Source organism: Trachinotus anak, unplaced genomic scaffold (assembly GCF_046630095.1).
Source record: "Trachinotus anak isolate AG129_WGS33_773 ecotype Australia unplaced genomic scaffold, CSIRO_AGI_Tana_v1 ptg000003l, whole genome shotgun sequence".
NCBI classification, from domain to species: domain Eukaryota; kingdom Metazoa; phylum Chordata; class Actinopteri; order Carangiformes; family Carangidae; genus Trachinotus; species Trachinotus anak.
Genome location: NW_027273854.1, coordinates 6,440,391 through 6,465,504, shown reverse-complemented (window position 1 = coordinate 6,465,504; position 25,114 = coordinate 6,440,391). Strand labels below are relative to the sequence as shown.

The window sequence follows — 25,114 nt, the reverse complement described above, 5'->3', positions numbered from 1 at the left end:
TATAAGAGAAATAAGAAAAGCGCTTTCAGGTGCAATAATACTAGAAATGAAATTCAAGGTTCTGAAGAGGTGGATAACAATGTTAGTGGACTGCATATTTATTCTTCTGACCAGAGAAGTCGTGGAGCTGATGTAACGTTTCCATGACAATGGGGACGAGGGGCAGGTAGAGCTGAGCGACATGGGCTCTGACCTGAGGGTCACTGTAGCGGGGGTCCGCATCATGGCTGCAGAGCAGGGAGTGAACTGCACTAATGGCCTTTTTATGAAGGAAGAAAACCCTGTGGGTAAATAACATAATATATCAGTGTGTTTCAGACTTTGCACTATACTGTGTTAAAGATTCCATCTCTCAAATGAGCTGAAATCAGTATATATGCAACTAATAACAACACACCCTTCTCCATCAGGATCGAGAATGAGAGAGAGCTCGGTAAGCAGCAGACCAGACAGGAAGTGCTGCTGGCGAAAAGGGACGGAGAGCTCAAACATGGTGGCCACACCTTGGTCTTGCACCATACTGGAAAATGCTGAACTCTACGGACAGTGAGCAGAGGGATAAAAGAATAAGAGGGCAGTAACAACAGATTTTAGTTCAGTTAAATTACATTTTTGTCCCAAAATAAACAGCACAATCAACCAACAGAAGTAAACATCAATTGCATCCTTTCTATAACATGACACCTGATAAGGGAATTAAAAAAGTTGAATTACAGTTTCCAGTTACCTGTGAGGTGGTGGAGGAAGTTGAGGGGGAGGGGGAGGCTGGAGGGCTGAGCGTTGAGCACGGCAGGTTGAGGATGACGTAGTGCTCGTGGCTGCAGACAATACGAGTGAAGTCCATCCTCAGTGCATTCAGAGAGCTGGGGTTCTGCGCTGTGTGGAGCTTGCTGGCAATCTATTTAGCACACAAGTTTGTTTGAGACAGTAAAAGCTGTTTTAAAATATGCGTGGGAGCACTGGGAGTAAAAGCGTGTTTGATATTAGAGGAAAACGGGGAGGGAGGCAAAAGGCACCTGTTTGTAGTAGGAGCGGATGAGGTTGAACACAAAGCCCCGGTCCATGAGAGACAGCAGGTCATTCAGGAAGAAGGCCAGACTGCTGTTTAACCTCTCAACAAGCTCCACATCCTGAGAGAGAGAGGAGGAGATATTCATGCCAGAGAAATGGGTGGATATAATTAGACAAAAAGGAAAAACATGATACTGTACATTAGGTTAATTCCATCACTGAGTGGAATACTGGTTGAGCATTGCATAATGGCAACTTTCTATTTCACAGAAACGTTAAAACCATTGTCATCTTTTATTGGTCAATACTCAGCTAATGTGTACCTTGTGGTATCTGCTGGCAATGTCTGCACTGATGGCACACACAAGTGCAGCGATGTCGTCCACAAAGCGGTCTGGGAAACGCTGACGCCTGGGAATGTCTAATTTCGAGGTGAGGAATAAGTGATGGGACATGCTCTTTGTCTGAAGGAAAGGGCAAATAAGAAAACCTAGTCACTTAATGAAAATTTTACCTTTCCTGCTGTTACAATTCTTTAGATTTAGACTGTTTAGATAGTGTTCAGCTGCATACTGACCATAAGCTGGAAGAAAAACCAGGCCTGCTGCAGCGCTGCTTCCCTCACTGTGCTGGTGCTGACCACCCACTGTAAAGCTAGCTCCTCATGCAGGAGCTAGGCATGAACCAACACAGACCAGGTTTTAGCTCGTACAAGGAAACCATTTCAGAAACTAGATGAGCTAATTAGATTAAAATTGTGTGCGTTTGTCGTCGCAAGGAGCGAGTAACTGTGGTTTGTAAAAGATATTCATGTCCTTGTCACAATTTAAAAAAAAAAAAGAAAAAAAAGAAGATTATTGTAGGTTAAACATTGATGATATAAATATATTTAACACAGATTAAGTCTTGAAATCTTCAGACAAATCAACACAATAAACCATTGACTGTAAGTGTATCAAGAAGCAAATGTTTAACTCCTCACACACAGTAACAATTGTGAATGTTGATTAGTGTTAATGATATTGACAGTTGATGAATGTTAGGACATCAAAATGTGTTAGTCTGTAATGGTGACTGCCAGTTTTACAGGATGTTATAGTAGATGCCAGTTTTACCTTCTTGGTAATCTGCCTTGTGGGAACTGAAAACAAGGCCACGCTGTCCAGAAAGGCAGACATGCGATTGCAGCTGCGGTCGTTTGCCTGACATGGAGTGATGGTGAAGTGAACACAGAGATGAGGACAAAGCGATGCGAAAATGGATGAATGGAAATGGACGGGTGGTCAGAGAACTCTCTATGAACTCTGATGAGCGCAAGGCTGGTAAGAAATCTGACGAGCCCCAGGCAGAGAGTGCGTCATTCAAACAAAAACAGATATGGTCTGTTAAGCGGCGGTGAGAAGATGAATTGTAAAGGACGGAGAACGTGTCGTTGTGGATCAAGAAGCGTACATGGCTAGCAGTGACAGGCAGAAAGAAGCACACGTATATATACAACTCCTGAGAACTGAGGTAGGAGTTGACCCACGAGAGTTGATCAGAGATTGTTCAGGATGGAGATGGAGATGATGAAGGTGAGGAGGAGGAGGTGAAGGAGGAGGAGGAGGAGGAGGAGGGATTTGGCACCTGCTTGAGCTCACAGCTGGAGTTGGGGTTCCGGCGTAGCACAGATCTGGAGCCCCCAGGGGCATAAGCAGAGTTTACCCAGGAGTGGGAGCGGTCAATGCCCTGCCATAAGCCACCGGAGACACACACAAAACACACACGCACAAACACACATAGAGCGGCAAGAGGCAAGGGCACAGTGAGTAGAGGGAAGATAATTACCACACAGGAGATTACATGAAGGAGAAATTTTTCAAGGAAACAAAAATAAGGGATGTGAAAAGTGAAGCTAAAAACAGAAACCAAAGCAAGAGGGGGGAGAACAAAAGAAGGGCTGGGGGTACTGTAGGAATCACAAGGGACAGCGGCACAAAGCGTAATTGCATTTTTGACTGACGGCATCATTAACTGAGGGCACAGAGCTCTCAGTCAGCCTCAGACTATTGAATCTGCTGTGAAGAGATGAGACAAGGGAGGGCAGCAGTATCATTACAACAAAATAAGAGACTAATATTGGATAAAGAGTTTGGGGATGTGGCCCAAGGGGTACCATAAAAAAAATACAGACACAGTCCTTTGTGCTGCTGTTTCTTGTTTATGTACTAGGGAAGCAAACTAGTCACAATCCCCATCACAAATAACATTGTTACTCATTACTCATAACTACAAGACCTTTTCAATGCCACACAGAATAACATTAATAAAATTAAAATTAATGTGCAAATACATTGGTACAGATTTCTCACAACATATAAGAAGAACTTTTTTAGTATTTAACAGCTGTCATGACCTTCAAAAGGTCTTAAAAGCTTTTCCAGATCTTACATACACACTAACTACAGTAACAGCTCTAATAAACTCACCTTGCTCCCTATGATCCTTTGCACCTCTTCGTCAGGAGAAACTGGCGTGCTGGCCAGGTCAGGGTTGGAGTTGCTGATGCTCTTGGAGCGGGACAGGTGCAGGCTGCTCGGGCGGGCTGTTGCTCTCGATAAGGTGGCGTACTGCATTGGCATCTCGTAGGACTGGGTGCCTGCTCCTTATGAAGGTGAGGAAAAGAAATGTTAGCAAATCAACAGATTGAAATGTGGTCAAATGAAAGCCCGTCTCTCTGTTTATCTGTAGTTTAGTCTGGGGACTCACCCGTCGGGGGCATTACAGGTTCGGCGGTGGGCAGGCGGAAGCAGTAGTGGATGTAGGACGCCAACAGGTTGTTGCGGCCGTGCTGATCCTGGTTCCCCTCCAGGTTCTTGTGTATCTGGTTGACCAACAAAGCCATAGCCTCGAAGGCAACACGGCCCAGGTTCACTGTAGATTAAGAATGAGCCACACATTAACTTACATAACTGTGGAGTGATTTATGCGTAGTTTGACTTACGCTTCAGGATGTCACGGTAATGTTTAGCCAAACCAAAACATTAACACAACTTGATCTATTGAGTAATAGATACTGCATTATCTGGCGTATCAGGTGTTCTGTCTTGTATGTCAATGTAACTGATGGAAGACACATTAAGGGTATTTAACAGTTTATCAAGAACCATAATTATGATATGAATAATCATCAAATCATCCACTTAAATTGTCAGAATTAGCATTTTAGCCCTGTTCCAGGTGCACTTCAAATCTCCAGAGGCAGAATGAAGATAAAATAGGTCTCTTTCAGAACTCACTCACCAATTTGACCCGCGATACAAGGTGGGTAGATGATGAGCTGAATGAGCTTGTTGAGCAGCTGGTGCAAAAACCTGACACAGGTGTCCAGCAGAGCCCCTCTCAGTGCAGCCATACTGGTCTTCAGCTCTGCCTCCATGTTAGCCTCGGTTATGATGCCATCCTTCAGGCGGAAGGGGAAGGAGTACTCCTCCAGAACATAGACGAGAGTGAAGAACTTATCCAGGAGGGGGTCCTACAGGAACAAGCACAGTGAATAATAAGCACCGACTGAATTCAGTAGCAGAGGCAGCACTGTCTTTATATTACCCAATACTTTTATGACAGGATTCAGGGTCTCTGTGGGTTTTTGAATATAAAGTAAGAAGAAATTACATCCAGACACGGCTCACTTACAGAGCTGTAATAGACTTTAAAGAATTCTGAGTTGGCAGCATCTCTGTCGACTGTCTGTGACAGTTTTGTTTCCATAGAACAACTATGGGCATTTTCATTCACATTAAATGAAACCTATAGATGCTGATGTTAATCATTATAATTGCCAGACCTCTCCCTGTAACTCCAACCTCATTCCACTGGTGCTCAGTATAAAAAAAACATATATGCATACCTGAGTGTGAACCGAGGACACCGCTGTCACCTCGACATTGAACACTCCTTTGTGATTATCCACCCACTTCATGCCTGGGAGCTGAACCTGCCACAGAGTGACAACCAACTCATTTAACACTCACAAAGGAGCAGGTGATGGCAGGCAAACTGATATTCACATAATCTCTTTTAAACACACTCACGTCAGGGGTGAGCACAGAGTAGCTGGGTGGAGGCTTTTCCACTGAGACGGGCAGACTGAAGGAGCCGGTGCGTAGTCGGCCATGCTGCATCAGAGGGATCCACTGCAGGCAGAGAGAGAGAAATATGGCCTCTTACCGATGGCAAGACAACAGAAGGAGCTTTCAAACAAAAGTGTGTGTGGGTGGATGTGTTAAATTGGGGGGGGCGGCAGCTGAAGGAGTGTGCTCACAGTGTAGCCCACGGGGGTCTCCAGAGGAGTGTTCTGTTTGGGCTGGCAGCTGATGTGGTAGAAGGTGAACAGCAGGTGGTGGTTGTCTGTCAGATTGGCAGGAATCTTCATCTTCATCTCCTCGTAGAACTCAGGAGACCTTCAGGGCACGAGTTAAACAAAACGTTAACAGAAGACACTGCGAAGGAAGGAGAAAAGCTGGAAAGACGCCAGTAGAGGGTCAGCGGGTGACTGAGCCTTACTTGTCATGGTAGATGACAGGGGTGTACGCCTCTTTCATGAACTCAGCACAGCTCGACTTTCCAAAGATGACCTAATGGGAGGCACTCTTTAGTCAGAATCACATCACTGCTTTAAAGAATCTCAGTCAGTATGTTTCCAGAACTTCACTGAGTGTTGTTCACTTTACAACTAAACCACACTTTGCACTGTTACCATCATCAGGTTTAAGCTGAAAAATCTCCAACACATTTTTGACCTTAAACATTTGCAATTCATGATGAAACCTTTACCTTAATAAAATCTTCTATGAACCTGAATAAGCAATTTACATAGACACATTTCAATCTATGCTATCTACTATATTAGGTGATATCACAACAGTTTAACTGGGCCAATGTTTAAAGCAATACTCTTGCAGTGCAGTATATTTAGCTGGATTTCAGTGTTTTGAATAAACTAAGCCTGTAGATAATAAGATAACAAAAAAAGGATTCTGTTGGAAGAGCGATCTGAGAAGTTCCTCTGATCATTTTGACATTAGTTCCGCTTTAGCTTGTCACCACTGGAATCCACTGTAACTGACATAAATTTAATTTGACCACAGCCTCTGTGAAGGAGAAAACTAGAAACTTTTAACAGTGATTTCCAAGGTCTACACGGGGAGATTGGTAGATACAAGACAGGTAAATTTGTGGTTTGTGGCAATTTGATATTCAACAAAAAAAAAAGAATCGGTTATGACAAACATTTGCTGTGTAACATGCGCTGCTTTGAAGAAGTTTGCTTTCCCCAAGAGGACATCATATCGCATTTCACTGCCCCAAGCTGTTCTTTGTAACTGGAATTTCATTTTACCCGCAGTCATGTCACTTGATTATCCTCGACTGTGACTCACCGGCAAAGCTTGACTGGGGTCCTCTCCTGCCATGAACTGAACCTTCACAGCAATGTTTCTCACTGAGCCCTGACGACTGCTGAAGTTCAGAGATTGTGGGTAAACATATAGCAGATTCCTGGAAGGCAAAACAATCCAAGGCGCACATTAATGTCTCATTCAGAGGGCTTTTTACTTTCATGTGAGCCGTGCACTTCATGATTCATGTAGAAAATGTCACTTTTTCTGAAACAGCCTCATGACAGTGGCTGCCTCCACCAGACATATGTTAACCATGGCTGTCTTGATATCATGTTTTAAACTGTGACCATAGTTGGCTTGGAGAAGAGAGAAAGGTCACAAGGACAGAGTAAAAACTGTGCAAAGCCATGAGGGAGTTAAAGAAACACTGTTTGACGGTTAATGTTTCAATCCCTGGTTTCAGCTGAAGTTGTCAACAATGTTACACATCAGGCTGCATCAACCATTCCTGAAAACCTAAAAAAAAAAAAACATGTAATATTCTTATTGACAGAAAAGGGATGACATTGAGTTTTATGTGTACATGTGGGAAAAATGTGACCCAGCGGTGGATTTGTTTGGTAAAAGTCACCTAAGCTCCTCTCCAAGTCAAACATCAGAGGTAACGTTTGTTCATATTTTGAAACAGCAGATTTTATTCACTTGTCAAGATGCCATGACTCCCCATAAAAATCACACAACTCTGAAATAAAATAACATTTACTGCACATATTGTGATTGCGAATGCTTTCCAATGCTCACTGGGAAGCATTAAAGACAAGTGTTACATACATAGTTATGTATGTCACATGTGTTTGTGACCTAAATGATAAAATGTCATTTAGGGTTAAACTTCAGGGCAAGGTCACTGAGATCACAGAGAAGACCTATGATCGAACCACCGCCGAGCTAATGTTTTACCACGGTGTTGCATGTACACATCCAAATATAAGGCGCAGTGACCAACCTACAACTTCATCATCCAGGAGCTATTCTGATGATGCTCACCTCTGCACAGCTGTGACAGACAAATATTATTTTTTACACCTTTTCTTCGTCATTTCTGGGATTTTGCATCAAGCAAACTTTCTGAATTGCTGGAAAAGCAATCACACAAGAGTGAGTGAAACAGATGACTAGACTTCAGTCAGTTTGTAAGCGACAGTTATTATCAACATGATCTGGGGCCTGTGCTTCCTTTGTGTGGTTGGGGGTTTAAGAGCAGTCCATGCAGCTCCGCTCACCAAGACCAGCAAGATGGAAGACAAGGCTGCACCGCAGGAAGAGGTCAATGTGCTCATGTTTGGTGTCATTCAGTTCAGCGAATCCCTTAACTATGTTTATGAAACCACTGAGGCAAAGATAGCGAAAATCAGCCAGACTTTGATGACCCATGAAGGGAATCTCCAAAAGCTGGGACAGGAGACCGAGCAGGCAGCGGAGGTAGAGAAAGAGATGAAAGAAGTGATACAGTTGCTACAGGTAATAAAACTCAAAAATATGTAAACAGCTGATTTCCCGTTTGATGTTGCATGGTTGTGTTGTTACAAGAGAGATAACCGCTGAGAATTGAAGCCAAAACATGCAGGAGCACAGGAACATAGAGGCAATTTATCAGATTAAACTTCTGTGTTCACTTGTGTCCACAGCTGAGCAGACATAACAAAGCAGGTCTTTGGTGATTTGAAAAAAATACTAAAAACCACAACAACGCCGATACCACGTCTACATAAAGTTTTAAGTAACTATTCTGTGCTTCTTCTTTTGTAAGACCTCATCATATGATCCTTTAATTGACTTTCCTGATGTATATGGATAAATCAAACTCTTTTATCTGAGATAAGAGAGTGAGAGTGTCATTAGAAAGCTGCATGTTAAACTGTGGGGCAGGCAGCTGCCAGCTGCACTGGGATCGTCAGTGGGGGAGAAGAGGATAATCTGGACAGATGCTCTTTTGACAGGACCAGATGGCAAAGCAACAAGCTCAGACCAAGATGACTAAAGACTGGCTGGCCAGCGTGGAGCAGGAAGAAGTGGAGCTGGAAACCAAAGTGAGAAGGTTGGAGATGCATCTCAACAACTCGGTACCCACCAGCATCAAAGAGCTGCAGGTAACAGAAAGTTGAAAGCCTGTTTACAGTGACAGTTTAGAGACAGAAGAAACAATCCTTACCGTTAGCCCCGTGTCCCCCCAGCCTGCCGACATTCACTTCTGGTTAATGCAAAGGCACCAGACAATTTTACATACTTGAATACCAATATCACTGATTTATTGACATACAGAAAACAGGTTACTTTAACTTTTTTCCTGTTATTAGGAGAGAGCAGAGGAGCACTCCACTGTCTTGAGAGGTTTACAGCATTTGACCCAGTTTCAAAAAGAGAACATAGAGACTCAGAATGAGCAGCTCTCTAAACTGCAGAAGATGGTGAGTCACATGTTCAAAATATCCATTTGATGTTTTGAACTTTTGATGTTTTTCGTTTCATTAAATTTACCATTTTATTCCCTTCCTGCTATGACATAGCTGATTTAAGATTCACCACTGAGGTCTCCCACCTACAGCTCATCTCTGAAACGTCACTGCACTCCCTTCCAACCCTGCTATGTATACTACAGATCTACTGTACAGCCTTTTCATATTTTCCCTCAGCACGCTTATGATTATTTCCTTGTTTTTGTAGCTGTCATCTACTTGCTAAAACTAATGCAGTCTTATACAGCAGTCCTGCGATAAATCCCCCCCCCCCCCCCACACACACACACACACACACACACACACACACACACACACACACACACACAGCAGTTACAATAATCAGTTTGTGTTGAAACAGAATCAACACTTCTCTGAAACAATTTCAATAAAAACTGACCATTATAACCTCTGTGAAGGGAGGATTTACTGCAGGACTGTTGTATTTGACTGCATTAGTTTTAGCTACATGTACTTAATGAACTGCCAACTGAGTGTATTTCTTATGCAATATTGTTTTGTCTTTACTTTGATGTACTTTGTAAATTTTCTATTAAAAAGTTTTTAGCCATTCAAATAAAGGTATTAAATTATTAGAAGATTTTGTTTCATCAAACAGTGCCATGGGTTATTTTTAACATATATTGAAAAACTCTGAGATAAATGCTTGTTTTTGTATTTATATATTTTACAAAACAATGATATAAATAAAAATGTGTTTTAATTTGAAATTCAGAACCTGCTACTTACAGCGTGTGTGTGTGTGTGACTTTGAGAGGTGAACCCTCACCTGTAGGTGGTGTGTGGAGTGTATACATAGCGAGCAGGGAACTCCTGCACCTCTTTGGTTGGGCGAACACGCAGGTCGGGGTAAGGCTTGACGTGAAGCAGCTCCGGTGACAGACAGTAATGAGGCAGGTCCGGAGCTGGAGAGATGTCGATCTTCAACTGGGCTGAGGGACAAAATGAGTCATAGATACACAACAAGACACAGACACGAAGGATATTTGTACATGAATCATATTTACAGACACAGTAAATATCTTGACTGTGTGGAAGTCATGCTCACCTGTAACGGGTCTCAGTCGCCGCAGAGCAGATGATGGTCTGCGCATATCTGCCAGAAACTTGTAGAGGTCCTCATCACTTAGTCTGTCCCCCTCCTTCATGCACACAAGCAGGAGGACACAGGTTGTATTGGGATTACAAAAGTCTTACACAAAATAATGACAGGCAGTACTTGTGGTTGAACTTGAGCACACTCGTTTTGGTGGAAACTGCAGGTTATAATCTGCATTAGAATATATGTTTAACTACACAACTAAAATAACAACAATTGCCTGAATCTCTTCTCTTTACTATACTTTATAATGTAAACTGTTTCCTTGCCAGTTCTATTCCTCTCATATATATATATATATATATATATATATATATATATATATACACACAAGTGTACAAGTGTTACAAGTGTAACAACGCAAAAACAACACCAGGCATAAGTATGACTCCTAGACAGAGTCTGACCTGTTTGAAGAAGTTGGTGACGGTAAGTGTTGCAGGTCGGAAAGTGGCAAAGTTACACATGTCGTCGCCAACACTCATGCGCTCAAAGGCCTTCTTCTTCCTCTCATTCCACGTTCCATGACTTTTTCGCTCTGGAAGGAGGACATATCCTATTGTATTAGAGAGGCAAATGCATGAATGTTAATTTCACAATACTTCTGTCACTGTCAATAGTTGAATGCTGTGTGTATGTACATGTGGGAGACTGTATGATAGTGGGGACATGTTTGGAGTCAGCAGTACCAGAGTCAGAGTCCGGGTCTGACCGATCCAGACCTCCCACACTGCTGACAATGTTGAGAAGGTGAATGGCCGTCCAGGCAAAAGGCATGCGAAACTGACCAAGACGACTGCATGACTGCTCTGCCTGCAGACGCAGCTTCTCCAGCTTCTCTTTGTGCTGAAGTGGGAGTGGACAAGATATGATAAAAATTAAAATCAAAACACGTAGGTTCAAATATCTGCAATGGCCAGCACATCTGAAGGACAAAAAAAAAAGATGGTAAATATTGCAGCTACCAGAGAGAATTGAGAAATGCTTGTGACTAGACTGTAAAAGGGTCCAATGACATGCTGGCTGCCAGCCCTGAGCATTGCAACAGTTTAAAATACATTTTGGCTCCAATACCTTAGAAGAATCTGATTCTTTCATGACCATGTAGGGTTCACAGCATTCACCAATGTCTCCTTGTTGAAGGACTTTCTCGAGCTGAAATACAGAAGATGTACATTCTGCAATATCTGGACATTGTGTATTCAAATTAAATGTAATTATAAGTCGCCCTTAAAATGCTGGATAAAAGGGAAAGTGAATGTCTGAATTAACCAATGAGAAATCATTAACATTAAGTCAGTGTAAAAGTGTAAAACTGGGGGTTCTCAGTACCTTAATGACTAAGAAGATATCGGCGGAAGGGTATGTGATGGAGAAGATGGCGGAGCGGGCCAGTGTGGATATGGCTATATGAGGTGTGTGGGGTTTAAGTAGCCCTTTCATCTGATCCGAGTTCAGGTCAAAGTAGAAATTCTCAGAGATCTGTTGGAGGGAAGATTGAGATAAGCGGGAAGCAGGAGAGAGAGGGGAAGGAAAGATGATAATGGAAATGCACGTCAAGGGATTTTAATCCAGTTATGACTCAGTGATCTAAACCGCAAGACCACTTAGACTGTTTTGAGACAAGGAAAATTCGATTAGTTGAGCATGAGCTCAGCATTACGTAAGTGGTTTTACAGACTGAAAGTCATTGGAAGAATACTCATCGTACCAAATAAAACAAATCTGATCTACTGTAACAAAAATACCTTTTTCTTTTCCTTGACATCATAGAGGGCAAGTGTTCCAAATATTGGCTCAATTTCTATTTCAAACCTAAGGAAAGGCAAAATATACAGTGGTTCTCAAATATGGAAAGCATCAGGGGTATTTCTAACAGTTAATCAGTGGATGAAGATATAAATGTCAGTTATATTCAAAATGTTACTCACTTCAGAGACAGACACTTGACCATGATCCTCTGGCCACAGTGTTCTTTGGGCACTTCAGGAACAGAGCATCTTTCTACTGCTTCATCCTGTCACACAAACAACAGAGCCATGTACAACACACACACACACACACACACACACACACACACACACACACACACACAAAAGCATAACATTTACACAGATGTCATGGCAACGTGGCTGCTGAGAAAGCGAGGGTGTGTACACAGATATAAAGAAAGAAGGATGTAGTGAGAGAAGGAGAACACAGAGGGAAGAAAAGCAAACAGTTCCATAGAAGAGGCTGTGCTTCCACTTTATGGGAACATCCAATAATGTTACTCCGAGCGGAAACAAATGGCAGCTGCATATACTAACATTTCCATCAGAGTGCTCTGCTGGTTGCAGCGTCAAGCAGTGATCTCTGATATCAAGTTAAAATCAGTCTGTGCAGATAGTACTGAAAACTATTTCTTCTTCATGACATTTGACTTTCCGTAGCTTTGGTGGTTATTGCTGAAAACATAAACTACTAAGTTGTTCTTTCACTAATTTCAAACAAACGCCTCTAAATGCATCACTGTCTGTGTACCAGATCATTTCCCTAATAGAAACATATCTGTCAGTGTAGTTCCTTACTGTATTAAGGTTTAGACAATTACCTCACTTGTTAAATATGTGGCCTTTCCTGTGTGATGCAGGGCCACAGCCCATTTTCCCATGAGCATAATAAGCCTGTATTTAATAAAAATGTAATCAATTCCATTGATTTTGATACTACCCTGCATCAACTGGGTAAAGCTCAAGAAACTGTATTACTTAATAAAAACGAATGATCAAGAATTACGATGTAATAATAATCTACAGGTTTATTACTTTTGACATAGACTGTTTCACAACAGAGGAGGATTCGGCTCGTTGGACACATACCTCATCAGGGGGAGGGTACAGGCCCAGCAGGTCACTGTGGCGCCCCTGCAGGCGTGCCTCCGTATTGCGGTGGTCCATGTCCTCTGCAGCTGTGCGTTCCAGCACGGACGGCAGCAGAGCGTCTGGGGAGGAGTTCTTCAGGTCAAAGATGCTGGAGGCCCAGCTGCCCCGAGGAGTCTCATCGAGACTAACTGAGCGCCGCTTTGCGTCATCCTGGAACACATCAGAGTGAGACAAAGAGGTGAGATCATTTGTTTGTTTTGTTTTTGTTCCTGCAGGCAAAGATGTTTTTGAAAGATGAGGAGAACAATACGTTATAGATCCTATTCCCTTATTACCAATACCTATTAAATATGATTCATATGGAGAATGTGCAGTGGATAATGGGCAAGGTATATCCATTAATCCATTACTCATTCTCCATATGATCAACTCACTGCGCAGAATTTACTCATAACATACTACATAACTCCTAAGCGCCTCATTGGCTGGCTATTTTCTCCATCTCTTTGTCCAGGTAGTAAATGATGGAGCATGATAAATCTTTTAAGCTTTTACTCCTGGCAACACTGTATGTACAGCAGATCAGTATAATGTGTTTAATGAACCTTAAACGACTGGCTTTTCAGTGTTTCAGATAACGAGTCCTTAGAATACCACCATCAGCTACCTGGTCATCCTGGCGCTCAGCAGCGGCCGCCTCGTCCAGTTCAAAGGTCTGTTTGACCAGCCCTTGCTGCCTCTCCCTCTGTCGCTCAGAGTTGTGAGGGGTGTATGTGGTGCTGTAGCGCTGATACCTACAAAAAAAAAGTAAAAAGTTATCTCAGTAATAATGTAACTGTCAATCACCTGGAGCGTGAACGGGGAAAAGTGGTGCACATTATTAAACAATGGATGAAAAAAACTGGGTTAATTCAACTGGTAACACAGCTGATGCCACTTACTTTCTTTGAATGACAAGCCAGTCATCTGTGTAGACTGCCAAGGCATCTCTCACTCTGGGATCCAATGAGCTACATAGAAAAACACATTAATAATTGAGCAAAACATGCTTTTAATATTTATGTTCACTCACAGAGTCACAGAAAGGAAGGCTTTGTTCCTATCTGCAGGGATGTTTGTCCTCCGTTACAGTAATATTAATCCTCTGTGTGTGACACTGCAAAAAGCACAGAGGGATGTGTATGTTACAGTATGAGGGTTGTGTTGGCCATTAGCAGCTGGACTTACTCCTCCTCCTCTGGCAGTGGGGGCTCCAGTGTAGTGCACTCTTTGTCCAGCTGGAGGAGCTCCAGGTCATCCTGGGGGAACTCCGTAAGCTGTCTGAGGGGGCCAGGCTCCACAGCCGGAGCGTGACTGCTCACATATTCCTCAAAGTCTACGGGCTCAACCACCTCTGTCAGGGGCAACTGTCAATCAACATTAAAATATTATGTACCATTAACTATGACATGGCCATAATGACAGATCCCAACTTGATCAGCAGGACAGGAGACACAAGGCTAGACTGATAATATTCATCTTTTTATTACACATCTTTGTGAATATGCGTATGTATCACAGAAAATATTCTGTTAGTGTTAAGTCATTTCATTATGGGCATTTCCCACTAAACACAACAATCAGTTGACAAAAACTTGCACAGTGTACATGTACAAATGTCAAAGATGCTAAAAGGATCAGATTAATGTTGTGTTTAAATGCTGCGTTAGGTTGATAACTTTTCATTTTCAGTTTTCAGTTTTCACTTTCTCAGTTCTTCACGATAAACTCCCCCTCCTTTGTTTGGGTTACAGCCAAAGCAGAATCAGCCATAGCCACTACTCCTAGCAGTCACACACTGTTCATAAAACCACTGAAGCACTTAAGTAAATTAGAGTTTAATACATCACCTCGTCAGCAGTAACCTAAAACATATTTTAGCTTGTCTCCTTTGCCCATATGAGACATTTCTACAGTACAAGGAGTAAACAGACTCTGTTTCCCAACCTATGTCTGCTTTCTCAGGGGTTTCTGGTTCACAGCAGAGCCCACTGAGTATTCCTACATTTCTGTTGGACTAATTACAAATTTGGACATCTTCGTTGTAATGTGACAGACATTTTCCAAAACAAAGTATCTTATATAACGGCCCTTTATTCTATTTTGGGTGAGCATCCATGCAGAAACCGAGCCTAGCTGTAAAACAACACAGGTGAGCAGGAGCAGGTATATCATGTTTCAAAACCACCTCCCTTCATGCCAGCTGTCAGCACTAATTAAAACTACACTCACCTACACTACTTAAACGTATCTCACAAAGTTACACCCATCAACTTCTGACCTTGCTAATTGGGACTTCAAACCTGCTGGCTTCAAACTCCAGCAGATTAAATACAGGGTGACTCACAGGGTGGTGTGCGCCGCCTCGTTTCTTTGACAGCTGAGGAGAACCATACTCTCTGGATACTTGTTTTCGGACCTCTGCAGCAACCGTCCTAAGCAAGAGAAAGACATAAAAGATTTGGCAGATATTTAAACAGAGAACAAAAGCACAAATTAGCCCGAGACATGACAATTCTGTGAAAACTAGCTGCAAAAATCATCTCAGGATAAATAAAATATAAAGCATTTTATTTGATGTGTGGATGCATAAATCCGATATGATGCCAATGTTTGCATACTCCACTTAGGTACAAATCCCAGAACAAAAGAAAAACTTTAATTCACACAGTCTCTTCACACTCAATTATGTTTTTCAGACTGCAGAAGCACAAAGTTCATCTGCACTGGCACGGCTCAATCTCTAAGTTTCAAAGAGATGCCTATACGATCTCCTAAGCCCTCCCCCTGTCACAGTTTTCAGCCTCTGGTACTGGTAGAGATGCTGAAGGCCAGCAGCTGTTCTGAATGGGGACTTGAGCAGATCCCATGGAGAGGTGGCGAGCTGGCTCCAGGGAGCAGGCACAGAGCCAGAGCTCTGTCCATGGTCTTTATGGACTAACGGCAAATGGGAGGCTTAAAGAAAGACAATGCAGGAAAAAAAAAAACTGAAACAGAAAGCAGCTGCTCCTCTAGAACTACAAAATGTGTGTTTCTCTCATATAAACAGCTGCAGAAGCTTTAACATTTCCCAAACAATGATGATGATTGCACAGCTAAGGTTCATGTCTTCATTGCATCAATGGTCAAAGACTGCACTGCAGAGAGGATCTATGCCCTTTACACCACATCTCGAAGATAAAGCTAGGCTTTCTAAAATCCTGAAGATGACACAGCTTTCTTTGAAAGTAGCTTGTTTAAACTTCATGAGCCGATGCTATATCCTTAGACAAGGTGGAACCAGTTTCTGCAGCTCTATACACTTCCATTTCAAACAGGAAAAAGGAAAGCTATCGACTGCAATAGCTAGAACACCCCTTCCCACCCCTTCCTGCATCCGGCACTAAACAATGGTCTGGGTCCCACTAAGAAGAGGAAAGACAGGACTTGGGGAATGCAGTAGGAGACTGTTAGATGTTATTGGTGATGAACAGGCATATAAATAAAGTGACAAAAAAATGCCGTCCTGGGATGGAGCCTAATCCAGAGTTTCTATTAAAAAAAAAAAACATAACACAATCCAGGAATGCTTCAAACAAAGTTTTCACTGAGGAGGAAAAAAATCCACTGGAGGTCAATGATAAGAATCTGTGATGCTGTTTGTTTTTTCTCACAGGCTTCTGGGGGCACAAGGCTAAGCTTTTTCTTGACAGTCAAATTAACTGTGAAGATGAGAGTGATTCAGTTCAAGAGGAATAGCACAACCCTGGACAAAATAAAGGTTCGGGAAGTCACATTTGTAAAGAAAAAAAAATCAATTGCAGCAAATAGGGATTAGGGATTTGTCTGCAAATAGTTCCACAAATACACATGTTATTCCAAGCCAGGGTTGAAGAACAGATTTCCAGTCCATGCAGTGCTGCAGCTTGTTGTGGAGAGGGAGAACCAGTTTACAACATGTGGAAACAGGTTAATACATTAATGCTGCGAGGCGTTCACACGACATAAGAACAACACATCCTAGTGTCACTTACTGCCATATTGATATACAGCATTTTGCTCGGTTTCAATACTTTCTAATGCCACATCTAACTCGTTAGATTAGCCTTCAGCTTCACAGTGTTATCCTTAAGTGGCTCAATCATTGTTGGTGACAATGCTCTTACGATGCTACCATAACGTAGACACACAGGTTATTAAACTCTTCAAAGTGTCACAGACCTTTTGTGAGAGCGCAAACTGCTCCGGCAAACTTTTGTTCCCTTTCAGCTGTGTTTATATCAACCGATTTATGGTCAGTGATGCCTTTAGAAATCCTAGCATACTTGCTATATGTACCGTGTCGTCCAGCAGGTCACTCTCACACCAACTGCGGGCTGTTAAACAATAAACTTCTGTTGGAGCCTCACCGATTGATTTTGTGAGCGAACGCCCTCCTTTCGCTGGCTGTGGATGTCATTTTTTTGTCCCCATGTAAAGAAACTCTTCGAAGTCAAACTGAAAGCACTCTCCCTCCTCCACCGTCCCGTCTTGCGGTGGACGCGGACACTCAGACCGCTTCCTTCTCCACGCTGGGACCGGGCAGGGATCCCTCCTTGTTCCTCCTAGCGGCCGGGAGCTGAACCGTGGCCGTTTGTGTCAAGTCGGACATGATAGACGTACTATATCCGGTGAAACTTCAAAATAAAACCATGTTTTTTTTCTCCCTTACAAATTCTCTAGTAAGTTATACGTAACGATACAACATCGGTTTTATATAATATAATTTACGGTGTAATTTTATATATGTATAATAATGTAAGTGAAGGTTTATGATGCTTTTCGATTTCATATCGCCATAGAAATCATCACTTCACTTCCGGTCTTATTGTTTGTCTCCACTGTTTTGACCAGCTTGTCCTAGGTGGCTATTTCCACCATCTGTTCATGCAGAAATCTCACCTGACCGGTTTAGAGCCACCTGATAATGGCGCATATCCACTTCAGTTTAAGGTTTCACTTCTGTATAAAATTTAGGAAGCGGACCAAAGAAGTTTCAAGAGCGCCGATACTCCCACGGAGTCTTGCTTCGGTGCTTTTTCCTTACTTTGATTACATGACTCTGTTAAACACCACATACAAAACCAATTGGCATGAACTGTGCTGAATGAGGGGAACATGATTTGATCATTCTCTGATTCACTTTTTAATCCGTTACATTCTTTACAAGGACGGTCCTGTTGTTGATGCCAATTTAATTTCATTGGGATAGAATTAGAATTAAAAAAAAAAAAAAAAGGCACAATAGCAACATCTAGAGGACTGCTTGCTTTATATCCTGTCCCCAATAGATAATCTATAGTGTTGTACTGGGACTAGGCCAGCAGGTGGGGCTGTTCACCATGGTTGGAGAAGAAAGAAAGCCTTGCCTCATCAGCGATTGTTTAAGATTCAGTCTTCAAATTTGACCTCTACAATGAGATGAGAAATAGCTACAGCTGTCTTTAGTGGCCTTCTGGCAAACAGGGATTGAAAGTCTCATCAGTCAGCCCCTTAATACATGAATATATTAAAATTCTCAAACAAACAACCATGAATGGCTGCTATGGATTCTTTAAGGTGGATAAAACAAATATGTCTGAAACTCTATTGTATATTTGCCAGCGTCCTCTCTCTGTCCTGTTTGAGCTGATGACAGATGACATTGTCAGTGACTCTTCTCACTAATGGAGGACTTGTCAGTTTATTGTAATGGCAGGTCTACATCTCCCTCCTCCCCACCTGCAATCACTCTATACCCCTATGCCTACTAAGAAGAATTAATATAGGCATTCTCGCTGCTGCAGCCCTCCCTTCCACTGCTCACTCCTTCTAGCCCACAGTCGTCCTATTCAGCACCCTGGAGAGCTGCTGCAGGTACTCGGGCCGTCCTCTGTGAGATGGCTGATGAATGGCATGAATTGTATAGGAGAGATATGAAAAATGGAGAGAGGGGAGATGGAGGAAAAATTAACCTTGCGTGACAGAGGCTTGGCTGAAGCAGAGCAAGGACAGACGTCTCGGGGATATATGTATATGCATGGAGCAGCAGTCAGAGCAGCATCAGAGCAGGCATGGGTCTGGCCCATAGACACCACTAATGAAAATAAATGAAGCTCACGCTCTCCATCTCTCCCCTATACAGGCACTCTTCCACCACAATGCAAAAATTCATCGCTCTTTCTCGGCCGCTCCAAGGTTCAGTAAATTCTAATTCATTGCACAGTGGTGCTTTCCATAATTGATTTGTTTAATAATGAAATATAATATGGTTCTTCTCTCTGCTTTCATATGCATAAACATCTCAGACATATCCCATAAATCTAACCTGAAGAAATATATTTCTAAATCTTTATCATCAACATTTCAAAAAAGATTTACTGGGCAGATATACTGTGTGTTTGTGTGACATTGCAGCGTCCTTGCATAGCTGGAAAGCCCATGTACTATAAGTGGGCTGAACCCATGCTGGCTTTATCCTTCTGTCCACACCTTCCCTGCCTGCCTCCTTGCCTTTCTGTTCATCGAAGGCTTTCAATTCCTAGATTCGGCACTATTGTTTGAGCGCCCAGCCCCCACGGCAGCCAGAGCCCCCACCACCACCACCACCACCATCACTGCTGTGTTACCGAAGAACAAAAGAGAGAGTGTCAGACACCACCCACTAGATCTCTTTCACACCAGAGCCCCCACCTCAGTTCCAGATGGGGTTGCCTTTTTTTCAGGGTTTCTCTCAACCCCAAGAGTCCTCCAAAATGGATGCCCCCCTCCCCCTGGAGCCCACTACTCAGCTGCCCGTCATCCACCTGCTCCACCGCCACGCGCCCGTGGCCAGGGCACATCCCCTCTCTATCCCACCCCACCAGGGAGTCCTATTAAAATCATTAACCACTTTTTACTGGGGTCTGCTTCCAGGATATTACTCTGCCAGCAGTGCAAACTTTAACAACATTAAGTCCTAAAAAGGAAGGACAAACCCACAATCTGTCTTTCAGATAAAAAGAAAAAACAATTACCAAAAAAGCTGAAAAAGACACATGTAAGAATTATTTAAAAGAAAGATAAAAGATAATGCTTTTCTGAGGCAGATAATGTGATATAAAGCTTCAATGGTAAAGAAAAAAATAATTCTGTTTTTTGTTTTTAGATCTTGCTAGTTCAGCTGCTCTTAAAGCAGGATGGAGGAATTACACCAGACTGAGTATTATAATCAATAATGCTTATTCTAATCTCCATCCTGTGGTGGCCTCCTACAGAAGGAAGAGGCAGATGCTCATTTGTTTGTTTCTCTCAAAGCATCAACATGTAGCATCTTCAGGAGAGTCTCTGCTTCATCCTCCACCCCTGGTTTGACCTTTCCCCTCCCGGGACAGAGAGTGAGGTGTAGCAACAGGACACATCTGCTACAAGGCAGCTGTTAAGTCTCTGAATGTTGATCCTACAGGCTGATTTTGGAGAAAGAGGGGGTGGGGGGGGGGGGGGTTAAAGGTATTCTTTGCTGAATCACTAAAAATCTGCTTAATTGCACACCAACTTCCAGCTCTTGGTATTCACCTCCCCGGTGTCCTTGAAACAATTTCAGCTAATCAAAGAAAACAGCCCCACTTTCTCCTCTGCCTACATTACATGCATGGATGCGTGCTTTGCTGCCACTCACTAACTAAGATTTATGGAAATATTTCCCTCCAGCTCCATTTAGTGCAGTGCACACACTGCTATTAGTGTGCTCCATGTCTGAATGTATGCAGATATATGCATATAATATGTTTATGACTTCTTTACAGCATTTCCTATAGACTTTTTACACGTTCTATGCTGCAGGAAATGACTAAACCCCCATCACCATTACTACCACCCCCATCCCAACACCGTCCTCCAGTCCCTAAGGGTTCAAGCACCCAAATCAATGAAAGAAAGAAGAGTGCACTGTGGTCCTCCCCCTACATCTGTCAGGGAGGGAAAACAGGAGGGGCCGCACTCATGGGCCGTACAGGGGAACAATATCACTCCATCTGTCACAAACCGTTTCATCTCTGATGGGATGAAATATAGCTCGCAAATACATCTACCTCTATATCATCGATGTGTATTAGCTTACTGATGCCCCAGCCTCTACTAATTCCCAGAAGCTTACGCAGTGGCTTTTTGTCTCATATTACCTTCCTCCCACCAGCCAGCACTTTCCAACCACCTTGCAAATTATGCTTTCAAGCCGAACAGCATGTTAAAAGAAATGATTCCACTTTACATAGTGAACCAGTTAATGAAAATGGAAGACGACCAAGTAACTAAATTTGCATGTAAAAAGTTCCAGAATTAATGTACAGAGCAGCAAATATGAACGCTAAATGAAAGAGAAGGCATACAATGTATTTGGAGGAAATACTTAAAAAAAAAAGTAAGATGCAATCTGCTAATAACCAGAGAGCTCTTTCATATTCAAATGTTGCTGCTGTTGTGTTTGGAGGATGGGTGTGGCCGGTTGATTCTTCTTGCCTCCTGAGCTGTCGCGGCTTTGTGACGTCCACGATCACATTTGCTCTATCAAATTATGCTATCGGACTGGTCACTCTTCAGTGCTGGAGACGAAATGACAACCCCAACAATACCTATCAGAGTCCATAGTGCCGCACACTGATCTCCGACAAAACACGGTAGCCCAGTGATCCGGAAAGCTGTAAGAACAGCACAAAATGGCCTGACTGTTTACTGGAGGGAGGAATGGAAAAAAAAAAAAAAAAAATCTCATATCCCCAAGAGCCATCATGCATCTCTCTCAGCAGCAGGTAGAGCTGCAATCTCAGTCATTCATATTTAATTCCACAAGAGTTTCCGGCCAGACTAATGTGCTATTGATTTCAAGTCTCCCATTACTGAAACAGGGGAGGGCCATGGGGGGGGCTGGACTACAGGGAGAGAGAGCAAGAGATTGAAAGAGGAGAGGAGGAAGGAGGAAGATGGAGGAGGAGAAAATAGAGTATAATGGATAAACCAGAGTTTTTCTTGGAAACATTATCATAACCCCTTCGGACAGCCAATGTTATCAATCCAATATCTAGTTTTTCTCTTCTAAGTAAACACGGGACATTCTGCATGAAAGTGCAATCAGAACATTTCAGGAAATGTGTTTTACATTATTTGTTATTCATTAAAAGTTGTGTATGTATACAGTTCATGAAGCTGAAAACAGCTCAGCTTAACAGGAACAGGCGTAGTTGCACCTCATCTATTCGTTCTGCGTCTGTCACTTGTGTGTTTTTTTCATGTCAGATAGAAAGAGAGCAGCAGGAAAAGGAGCGAGAGAAAAACAAAGAGAATGTCTAAGAGCTTTGTGTATTTAAGGTCTCTCCCTAGATACCAACTCAGACAGGACAAAATAAAAGATTAATAACCACGGCTTTATATTTAAAAAGGTTTTGAGTAAAACATGGTCTCTGCAAAGGAGGTTAGTCCTGTCCCACCCCACCTCAAAGCCACAGGAGCAGTCATACACACGTGAAGATACAGATGTGGCACAGATAATCGTATCATTAACAGGTTTTAAGTGTGTCAGCATATACACGGGTTTTCCTTTAGTGAAATAATAAGGACATGGAGCATTCCTGCCTGAAAGTTTAAATATCCCATTCTGCAATTAATAAATACAAAAAAAAAAAAGCATAACCATACACAAAGAATTAAACAGGCACATGGAAAGCAAAATATAATCCATAAATAAAAAGATGACAAGAGCGTCTACTTCAGAGACTTCCTCCCACCAGCCTGTCTACTCTAATAATAGCCCTGAGACAACACATCCAGACAGACAGAGGGAGAGAAAGACATAGAGAGGAAGAGAGGAGAGAGACATGGAGAAAGTGCAAGAGTGAACCCATGAGGGAGACCACAAGAAAATTGCCAAAATCATACATAAAGGGTTGAATTAGGCCAGTTGCCATTATCAACAAATGTCCTTTTAAAAAGAGGCTAATTTAATTTTGGATCCTTTCCTGAAAGCAATAACTGCTTCACTGCTGCTGCCACAAAACCCTGAATTGCCAAGAGCCAGGCCTAGTGGAGAGACCACTGAATTAACCAGACCTGAGGCTGATTCATCCTCCCCATCCCCCAGATACACTGTCATAGTGTCACTCTCTCACTCTCCTCCTCTCTCCCCCTCTCTCCTGCTCTCCTTCACACACTCATAGGCCACTATCTTACCGCAGGGCAATGGCAACAGGCATTCATTTTGATGTAAGACTACGAGAATAATGGAGATGAGGCTAAGGAATTCAGACCTAAAGGGGTTTTGCAATTTACAAGGTTTTATATCATTATAGATGTACTAGCCCAAGTTCAAATACATAATAAATTAGAAATTCACACACTGCTGGCATATGGATTTTATGGTTATGCTTTAGAGATTAAATTGTACAGTTAAAACTAAGAGTGCTGTGTAAAATGTGTGCACTTTGATGTTCCTTCTAAAATGTTTTCCAGGATAATTGTACAGGTAACAGTGCCTAGCATCTTTCCTCTTGACAGCCCACAGTTCATCCCTCTGGCACCAAGGAGCATTCCACGATATACCAAGAGAAAAGCACCACAGCAAGAAGACTCCTAATCACCACTAGTGGAGGAACCTTTAACAATAAGAAAACAATCAGTAGAATAACATAAAAGGCTTTTAAGCAAAACCAATGCTTGATCCTTTGATTCAGTAATGTACGATTGGCGCTTCAAATACCCTCTTACCCACAGGGAGGATTCAGCTGCCATGCTACTAACCAGGGCTCTAATGAGGGGCCACAATTAAGCCCATTTATTCACATTAAGTGTGAACTGTAAGTGGGGCTGCAGTCAGTTGACGGACCTGGGCGCCTTTGTGTTACAAGAGCCGCTTTTATTCAGCAAACAAAGACGGAAAAAACACAAGCACCTAATGACCGAATCTCACCGTCTCTTCTCAGACATCTAAACACAGCGGCAGAAAAACACACACACACACGTGCACTTTCACACAGACACACTATTCCTCCCTCTCTAACAAACTGACTCAAAGGCTCCAACGCATCCAAGCTGAGTTGAGTCACTGCTTGACAGAACGGTGGGGGCGGGGTTAAGACAGACTGACAGTGGGGCTCCATCTCTATCCTCTTATTAACGCTTAACGAGTGCTTTCCTCATGCAATATTCATCTCCACTAATATCATCCAAGCTCCGAGTTGAGCTTTCTACTTATGTAAGGCAATTATGTAAAATATCAGACAGGGCCCATGTTCAGAATCTGACTAGAAAGGAACTGCAGGACAATGACAGATAAGACGAGGGGGTATACAAGAGTGATTGGGTAGTAGGGACTGGAAGGTGGGAGAAACAATGAGACACACACAGAATGAGGAAATGAGTGACTTTGGTGTCCTGTGCGATATCTCCATGTGATTATAGACTAACATCCTTCAAAGGCAAGTGGCCAGTGTCAATAATGCAAACAATTTCCTCCCTTGCAACATCATTCCTTGCAGCCACAGACATCTGAGGACACTCCTCAAGGTCAGTTAGGGAGAGGAGAGCAGAGTAACTGACTGTTGTTGCAGGAGGGCTCATATTAGCACCACTTGTCCACACGTCAGCCGAAGAAAAACACGCAGGAGCCTTTCAACTTATACGGAGCGCAACCCCGTCTTCACCATCTCACTTCCTCACATGAACAGCGGCCCCCAGACGTACACACACACAAATAAACAAACATACACTGATTTACCCACAATTGCATGCACACACACCCCCCCACCCCCCAGGTCAAGGCCCTATGGGGGTCTGCACAGAAATAGGTCATTTGTCACACATGATGTCCCGGGGCAGGGGATGCATTATAGATGAGTCCAAACAGCATGTCTCAGTGAGCACTCACCACACAGCGAGGGACACAGGAGGGAGCAGCAGGAGGTGGGCAGAGAGGGATGAGAACTCCTCAGGAAGAGGATACTGGGTCCTGGGATGTCGTAAAGTGAGATAAAAAACACTGCTGGCCACAGTTCTGTTGATAAAACAAGGAAAAGAGCACAGCCTGATCAGAGCTACAACTGCACCTTTCTCAGCTTTTCATTGAATGGACATAAATTAATTCAGGGGCCATCTAATTTGTTATTCTCGAGTCTGCACCTGACCCTATAGCTGGCCATCTGTCTTGCATATGAGAGGTCC

General features: G+C 42.8%; 2 protein-coding genes across 13 annotated transcripts in view; one reads left to right on the top strand and one right to left on the bottom strand.

Moving 5' to 3' along the window:
* dock6 (dedicator of cytokinesis 6) overlaps window positions 1-25,114 on the bottom strand; it is a 36,254-nt gene that overhangs the window by 8,400 nt on the left and 2,740 nt on the right. The window contains exons 2-31 of one of the 12 annotated variants that reach the window (XM_071469660.1): window positions 24,822-24,947; window positions 15,279-15,366; window positions 14,120-14,298; window positions 13,834-13,902; window positions 13,560-13,686; window positions 12,890-13,102; window positions 11,960-12,045; window positions 11,777-11,843; window positions 11,361-11,510; window positions 11,103-11,183; window positions 10,718-10,874; window positions 10,436-10,584; window positions 9,978-10,071; window positions 9,699-9,861; window positions 6,432-6,549; window positions 5,557-5,627; window positions 5,315-5,453; window positions 5,085-5,186; window positions 4,901-4,987; window positions 4,294-4,525; window positions 3,760-3,924; window positions 3,480-3,655; window positions 2,638-2,739; window positions 2,127-2,213; window positions 1,589-1,684; window positions 1,335-1,475; window positions 1,017-1,130; window positions 728-898; window positions 398-537; window positions 112-281 (exon numbers count right to left, since the gene is read on the bottom strand). In XM_071469660.1, the coding sequence (XP_071325761.1) occupies window positions 112-281; window positions 398-537; window positions 728-898; window positions 1,017-1,130; window positions 1,335-1,475; window positions 1,589-1,684; window positions 2,127-2,213; window positions 2,638-2,739; window positions 3,480-3,655; window positions 3,760-3,924; window positions 4,294-4,525; window positions 4,901-4,987; window positions 5,085-5,186; window positions 5,315-5,453; window positions 5,557-5,627; window positions 6,432-6,549; window positions 9,699-9,861; window positions 9,978-10,071; window positions 10,436-10,584; window positions 10,718-10,874; window positions 11,103-11,183; window positions 11,361-11,510; window positions 11,777-11,843; window positions 11,960-12,045; window positions 12,890-13,102; window positions 13,560-13,686; window positions 13,834-13,902; window positions 14,120-14,298; window positions 15,279-15,366; window positions 24,822-24,947 (3,860 nt within the window). Of the gene's footprint in view, window positions 1-111; window positions 282-397; window positions 538-727; window positions 899-1,016; window positions 1,131-1,334; window positions 1,476-1,588; window positions 1,685-2,126; window positions 2,214-2,637; window positions 2,740-3,479; window positions 3,656-3,759; window positions 3,925-4,293; window positions 4,526-4,900; window positions 4,988-5,084; window positions 5,187-5,314; window positions 5,454-5,556; window positions 5,628-6,431; window positions 6,550-9,698; window positions 9,862-9,977; window positions 10,072-10,435; window positions 10,585-10,717; window positions 10,875-11,102; window positions 11,184-11,360; window positions 11,511-11,776; window positions 11,844-11,959; window positions 12,046-12,889; window positions 13,103-13,559; window positions 13,687-13,833; window positions 13,903-14,119; window positions 14,299-15,278; window positions 15,367-17,319; window positions 17,519-24,821; window positions 24,948-25,114 lie in introns of those variants that run through there. The other 11 variants (XM_071469667.1, XM_071469676.1, XM_071469686.1 and 8 more) reach the window with 11 other exon arrangements.
* Window positions 6,825-9,639, top strand: angptl8 (angiopoietin like 8). Its single transcript, XM_071469973.1, has 4 exons — window positions 6,825-7,913; window positions 8,393-8,542; window positions 8,750-8,860; window positions 8,960-9,639. Exons 1-4 carry the CDS (start codon window positions 7,608-7,610, stop codon window positions 8,966-8,968), a joined length of 576 nt encoding a protein of 191 aa, XP_071326074.1. The 5' UTR covers window positions 6,825-7,607; the 3' UTR covers window positions 8,969-9,639.